Raw genomic sequence first — 7,576 nt, 5'->3', positions numbered from 1 at the left:
AATTCCGGAGCCCGAATTGACCTGAAAAGACATTCATTTGTCACACATGCAGCTCTGCAATGTTGTTTTTTTTATTAAAGAAGACAAAAAACTTATAATCATAAACTAATTTGTCATCATTGTGCTGAAACAAATGAGACGATACGAGTGCACTTTATTGGGATTTTATTTGCTTTGTTTAATATTAAGAAAGAAGAATGAATGTGCCTTGTGTATAAAAGCATGACATAAATTGCTAGCAATCATTCATGTCAATACGAGACACAAAAAAAAAAAAAAAAACAAGAGGCACTTTTAAAACCTTGACCCCGAATGAAGCCGACTCAAAGGACATTTAAAGACACATGTGATGTTTTATTCAACTTTCCAGCAGTGGCTCGCATGATGCACGGCAGCATTCATTAATATTTAGCAAGACAGAACAGCAAAGAAAATGACATTCACTTCTTTGGACATCGCAGTGCAGGTTTAAGGCCGAGATACAAGAAGCAACTTGCGACACACTCGACTCCACCAAAGTCGCCAACAAGTCCCCAAATCATCTCATTGCAAGAATTCTGGTCAAGTTCAGTCCTTCGTTTTTCCTCCCAAGGGTCATCGGTCCGAAGAAAAGACAAGTTACCATACTTTTGGTCCAAGTGTCCATTCAAGTCCAAAATCTGATGTTGAAGTCTCCAGTGAAGCGCGAGTCGCGCACAATTGCCAAATTGGCCAATCGCAGTCCTTCGCTATTCCTTACAGTCGTCTCTCGCGAGTCTGCAGTGACTTCCGGGTCTCCAACGTTTTGAATCGCGTCGTCATATTTACAAATGCGAAGTGACGCGACGGTCGATTGTTATCGACGTTCACAGCGTAGGCAGCGGCGGACTGTAACCATAGCGACTGTTCAGCTTGACGGCGAGCTCATGCTAAGCTAACGGCGCGGGGACGTGACATAACACATAATTGACACAATGACACTTTTTCACACGTGCGGTTTCAGGTCAGCGCGACGATGTCATTTGAAAGTCCGCAGGAACCGGAAAGTCGCAAACCACTTCGACACACCAACTCAACATAACACTTTGCGTGTGCGTGTGCGTGCGTGCGTGTGTGCGTGTGTGTTAACAAGTCGATCATGTACACACTGAAGCTCTCATAGGATTGCAAAAATATAATCACATAAATTACATCCCTGCATAAATAAACTTTTTTATTTTAGAACAAAAGGTATATTATTATATGATTATAATAATTTACATATTTATTATTCATGATTCATATTTAATATTTATTTTTAATAAACTTTTTTTTGTCCTTCAACCATTAAAAAAAAAAAAAAAATCATTCCAACTCAAACATGTTCCAAAAATTCAAACTTTACAGCCTATTATTTTTCTCAGTGGAACATTTTTCACCCCAAAAATCCCAGTTTTGCTCCAGGAATTATTGACTATTCATTTCAATGCCACATTCCAAATAACAGATTCAAATAGTTCCCATTTGAAATCATTCATTCAAAATTGTACATTATTATATTTTTAATATCATTTCATCTGGAATGAATAAAAAAAAAAAAAAAAAAAATATTGTAATTCAATACAATTAAACATTGTTCAATATCATTCAATGAATGCATTTTAACTACTAACATTCAAGACCACTTAATAGTACAATATCATATTCATATATATTATATATATATATATAGTCAGTCTCATTTAGTTTTTCTCAAGGAGTGATTTTACTTGATGGGAGCATCACAAGAACTTCATGCGAGTGCAACAATCTCTGGTTTGTGCGCTCTCTCGCCTCCTGATTGCCCGAGGGCTCGTCCTCGTCCTGCAGCAACGAATCCAAATTCAGCCTCACGTCCCACCGCAACGGCAGAAACACTTGACGTCTTTGTTGTCAATATATATATATATATATATATATGTTTTTTTCATTTCTCTGCGATCAGATAACCCAGCATCCCCTTTGGGGAAGTCCTGTTTTTCTCCCACACGCTCCCTGGAGGGAAATGAACAGAAGGATGGCATTTAATGTGCCGTCTGTAGTCTGGACAAAAGTATTGGGACACCCACAGTTGCTGATGGCAGTGGAGCCGTTCGTTGTCGCTCATCTTCTGGTGATATTTGCAACAAGCGCTTGCTTCGGCTTTGCGGAAACTATTTTGAGGAAAGGAGATTCTTCTGGACGGACGGACGGACGGACGGACGGACGGATGGATCCTCTTGGGAATCGAGAAGAGAGGAGGAAGAGTTTGCGGTCAACGTTCATCCTCGGCTTCTGAATGAAGGCGCCCCCCCCCCCCCCCTTTGCCCTTCGTGAAAGCGACCTCAGTTGAATCCAATCAAAGCTGAAAAGTTCACAAGGTCCTTGAAGGCCTTTTCTCATGTCCTGACTCCCGAAGCATCGGACGATGGCGTCGATGATGGTCTCGACGCCGTTTCTAAATCGAAGGATGAACACGTTTCAGTCTCGACTTTTAAACTTCGGAGAAAGGCTCCACCTACCTCGCAGGCCCGCCCAGATCGGAAGCCGAGAAGCTCCGAGCTCACGCGCACGCGTGCGCGCAGCAGAAGATCTCCTTGAAGGTCTTCCTCATCTCCTGGCTGCGGAAGGCGTAGATGACGGGGTCGATGACGGAGTTGCACATGATGAGGATGAGGTACATGTTGAAGTGCGACATGAAGCAGGCGCAGTAAGGGTTGCGCGGGCAGCTGATCATCAGGACGAGGTGCAAGAAGAACGGCGCCCAGCACACCACGAACACGCCCAGCAGGATGGTGAGCGTGATGGCGCCCTTCATGTTGGCGCGCTGCTGGACCGGCGCGTGGCCCGGCAGCGCGGCGATGCGCTTCATGTGCAGGCGCGCCAGCAGGAACATGTGCACGTACAGCGACGCCATCAGCACCAGCATGGCGAAGAACATGCTGATCAGGCAGACCAGCACGGTGGTGCTCTCCGAGTAGACGATGAAGAGGACGCCGGACGCCACGCAGCCGGCCCAGATGCCGCCGATGACCAGGGCGGCCCTCCGCAGCGTGACGATGTTGTGGTAGCGCAGCGCGTAGAAGATGGTGATGTAGCGGTCGACGGCGATGGCCAGCAGGCTGCAGATGGACGCCAGCAGCGAGCTGCAGATCATGGAGTCGAAGACGTTGTCCATGTTCTTGATGAGCCGCACCGGCGCGCTGAGCCGGCCGCCGTTGATGAGCGCGATGACGATGGTCTCCGAGGCGTTGGAGGCGCTCACCAGCATGTCGGCCACGGCCAGGCTGCAGATGAAGAAGTACATGGGCGAGTGCAGGTTCTTGTTCTTGGCGATGGCCACCACCACCAGGATGTTCTCCAGCAGGCTGACGATGCCCAGAGTCAGGAAGACCTCGGTGGAGATCAGCAGCTGCTCGTAGCATCCCTCCGAGGAATCCCGCTCGGGGCCCTCTTTGGCGAGCGACGCCCGGCTGCGGTTCTGGTAGTCCGGGGTCGCGCCCTCCTGGCCCGTGGAGTTCATGATTCCTCCTCCTCCTAAAAACTCCCGTCTTCTCGCGTTCCCATTTTTCAAGAGGGGCGCCTTGGAACACTCGGCTGAGGTTTGCGAACCCGAGTCAGAGTGAGATTAAGCGAGCGAGCGCAGGGAGGGCGAAGCCCGAGATGGCGTGCGATCCTCCCACTTGCCGCTATTATACGTCCTCGGCGCGCGCGCGCACACGCACACACCTCTCCGTGCTCTTCTTTCCCATTGGCTGGTGGGGGGAGTTGTGAGGCAGGCCAGTAGAGGAGAAGATGTTCATGAATGAAAAGATAGAAAGGGAAAAGCAAGCAGAAGAAAATATCCTTGCAAAGCACGTAAAGACTCCAAAGGGTGAGGAGGAAAAAGACGAAGCGGGTGAATAAAACAAACGCACCTGCAAGCCTCAATCACAAAAGGTAAGGAGGCTTTTCAGTACCGACAAAAACTCCCAGCCTGGTCAGAACGCATTCAAGGCTGCGCGGGGCACGAACGACATAACTTTGAAGGACGAGTTATTCAGTCCAAAGTTTGCTGCCTGCTGCAATTGCGCAACATCATCAAATGAATTCTCACTCAAATGAGCCTGGATTAAAATCACTTCAGATTCACTTCAGTTCAATTGACTTCTGTTCTACTTAAGGAGGAATATAGATGCTTATGTAAAAAAAAAAAGAAGAGATAAAAGTACTGATTCAACACCTTTGTTTAAATAAAGCTTTGGAATGTACTGAAATTAAAAACAATTATATACCATACGCTCTTTACAATACTTGATTGTTGAAAAAATAAATGCATTTTTGATTTAAAAGATGCAAATGCATTGCATCGAACCGAACCGTATTGTTCCACTTTCAAATATACCGAGATGCGCATCACATCGTCTTTTATTGGCAAGATCTATCTTAGGACAACGTGGCACATTTACAGTGCTGACATCAATTCAAATGTCTGGAAAATGACAGCAAAAAAGTCATCAAACGCTCTTGACCCGAGCCCGACCGTATCGATGCCAATCAAATTGTCTTCTGTGGAGAGATGCGAACCCCCTACGAAGCGAACCCTGACAACTGAAAAAAACAGACACAAATACACCCGCGTCCATTTGGATGAGTCACGACGCGGGTCGGCCGCACGTTGTGGCCGAATCCTCTTAATAATGCACAAATGTCAGCCGGATGAAGGTTGGAGCCGTCGGAGGGGCAACGTGTCCCACCTCGCAATGCGCATGAATGAGATTGGCACAAGCACAAGCCCGGCCCTGCGGCAGCCTGGACTCAGCGGAGTGTCGTTACGTTGCGGAACGGCTTTTTTTGCACACTGGCGGAGCGGAGGCCTTTATTGCCGGCTGGTCACATTTCAGCGGCTTCTCCGACGCACCCGAGCATTTGGTGCCCACGGATCAACATCGCGGGCCGATTTGATCACATTTGCTTTCCTCACCCGACGACTCGGGCGAACGATATTGAACGAGCGCAACAAAGTGGAAAAATCGGCAGGCGGTGGCCTTCATCCCCGATGATTCGCGTGGCGTCGTCATCGTGGCGGCCTCCCGGGTGTTTGCGTTCGCTTGCTTCCAATTAGGACGTGTGCAAATAATTCTTTATTTCACTCCCAAGTCAGGCCTTCGCTGTCGCTTGCGATTAGTCGATCCAGATTGCATTTTAGCTTACAGAAAATGAGCCTTTTGCGTCTTATGTCCTGGCGTTTTCGTCCCGCTGGCTGAAAATGTGTTCAGTTGTCTCACTTGAATTACAAAATATCAAGAGTAGAGCCACAAGCCATGCCTGAGAAGACACAGGGAGTCTGCCATTTTGCTTTGAAGCAGCCATTTTGAAAATATTTTTGGGGGGTGTCAATTGCAGGTGTCCTTAAAGATAAAAGTTGTCCTCGAGGTTTTATTCCATTGCTACCAAATTAGGACTTTGCCTATTGGACAGATGGAAGATTCTAAATAGCAAAAAAAAATTTTTTTTTTAATTTTTGTTAATATGTGTGGCTGGAGCACAGCAATGAAGTTTAATGACTTGCCGTAAAACGCGAAACCCCGACAACCTGTACTTCCAAACTTTCTCTTAACATTTATTTGATTGCGTTCCTAAACAAGTGACCACTGAGTTTGTGTTGCAATGGCTAATATATATATATATATATATATATATATATATATATATATATATATAAATAAAAGTAAAGATAAACAATTGAATTCATGTGATTGCACAAGTGTGTACACCCTCAAACGAGAGACCTGGCTGTGTTCAGAATGAGATTATTTTAGTGGTTTATTTGTTTTTGACTTTTCCTCCCGAGTTTTACATATTTTGCATAGAGTAGAAAAGTTTTGAAATGATTCATTTTGGTCTCATTTTTTTTTACTACAAAAACCTGGTATTTGAAAAGGGGGGTGCACACTTTTAATATCCACTGCGATGAGTCAATGTGAAGGGAGTTTTGTTGTTGTTTGAGTCTTTATTAATATATATTGTTCTATACTTTAATTAGAAAATAATTATTATTTGCTAATTACTTTAAGTGTTGTGTTTTATGTTGTTCGAAGCATTTCATTACAGCTGCAATTGTTCTTAACGTACTCAAGAAATAAAGTTGAGTTTAACACGTTTGTGTTCGTGTGCGCTAGCCTTGAGGACGCTGCAGTCGCCATGACAACAACCACTTGTGTAGCACGCGCACTGAAGAAACAATCCCTCACACACACACACGCATTGAGGTGTGAGTGTTTTCTTTTCGTCAAATCACAATGGCAAGGCCTTCACTGCAAGCCGCGCATGGCACGCAGACTGTACATGAACAAAACTATTGGGACACAGCTCTCCATCAATTAGTTCATCATTATAGAAATTAATTAGTAAATTGTTCGTCTATTTCAAGACATGAAAGACAATTGCAACCAAAAGTTGTTTTTCTGTTCCAAGAGCACAAAGCGCGGTTGGTAAAGAAGGATTTTGTTGTGCAAGAAGATCTTCAGAATAGCCTCGGACGCAGATTGAAATTCTTCTCGCTGAGGCGATCGGGCAGCATTTGTTGTTGGCTATTGTGCGCATTTTCGAACTTTTTGTGAGTCGTGTACTTAAACAAGGAGTCAGCTTCATCAACTCACTTTTTATGCAGCCATTTGCGGCGCGAGTTTTGATGCTCGCTGCGAGGGCGTTACGATCCTCTCCCACTAAAGGTCAAGTATCACTTGACACTCGTAAGCGAGCGCTCCTCGCCAACACAACATGAAGTCCGGCGTCAGCGAGACGCGGGGGTGCGTTTAGCATAATGCGCGTGCAGCGGTGGGCTAATGCAGTTGAAGTAGGTCAGACCGTTAGCAAGGGCGTCATTAGCCACACATGAACTTCATTACAACATTACGTTATTGCCTGAATGGCAAAGCGAAGCGGGCAACACCATCAAGCCGAAACGGCCCGAAATGTAAAATACTGATGCACGGTGTTTGCAGTTCGGTCATTGTGGCTTCACTCTATGGCGGGCTTTTCATATCGTGACTGTTAAAGTAGACAATATTAAGTACTGTACTCTTTGCGTGTTCAATTAACTGAATGGTGAGATCCTGGTGAAGAAGTCCCTTTGCAAAGGTATTATAATTATCAGAAGCTTCTGATGACAAAAGCTGACGACACTGAAGCCGTGTTCCATCAGATTGTGTGTCGTCCACTCCGGCACATCATTATTTATTGAAAAGTGGGCGAATACGAAATGTCTCCTCCCCCAGCAAGTTCCCAGGAATAAAATTCAGATTAGAGAAAAATAACACATCAGCCCGTGCCTCCCCTCTTCCGACCGGCAGAGACCGGCCCCAGACCAAAACTCCCCTCAAGATAGCAAATGGAACAAACCCGTTGCCCTTCTTCTGAGAGTGAGACAGATAATACAATTCCATTCATTGAGCCATACTGCTATAACTAAATCCAAAACGGCTAAAATATAAATTGAAACTGAAAAACAATGTTAATAACTTAACATGACCATCTGTTGCAGTTTCACTTCGCTATTTGTTGTTGTTGCTAGCTTTCTCCCTTCTACGTCGGATCAGTCAAAAAATGTTGAGAAATT

At 45.3% G+C, this 7,576-nt stretch overlaps 1 protein-coding gene across 1 annotated transcript; it reads right to left on the bottom strand.

Annotated features, from left to right (window-relative positions):
• Window positions 1-2,304: 2,304 nt before the first annotated feature.
• mc4r (melanocortin 4 receptor) lies at window positions 2,305-3,623 on the bottom strand. Its single transcript, XM_086065774.1, has 2 exons — window positions 2,499-3,623; window positions 2,305-2,434 (listed from the first exon to the last, which is right to left on the bottom strand). Exon 1 carries the CDS (start codon window positions 3,497-3,499, stop codon window positions 2,540-2,542), a length of 960 nt encoding a protein of 319 aa, XP_085921900.1. The 5' UTR covers window positions 3,500-3,623; the 3' UTR covers window positions 2,305-2,434; window positions 2,499-2,539.
• Between the last annotated feature and the right edge of the window lie 3,953 nt (window positions 3,624-7,576).

The sequence above is a fragment of the Leptonotus elevatus genome, chromosome 21 (genome assembly GCF_054856555.1).
Source record: "Leptonotus elevatus isolate MCC_2025b chromosome 21, RoL_Lele_1.0, whole genome shotgun sequence".
NCBI classification, from domain to species: domain Eukaryota; kingdom Metazoa; phylum Chordata; class Actinopteri; order Syngnathiformes; family Syngnathidae; genus Leptonotus; species Leptonotus elevatus.
The sequence above is the reverse complement of the archived record's forward strand: the minus strand, read 5'-3'. Positions and strand labels throughout refer to the sequence as shown.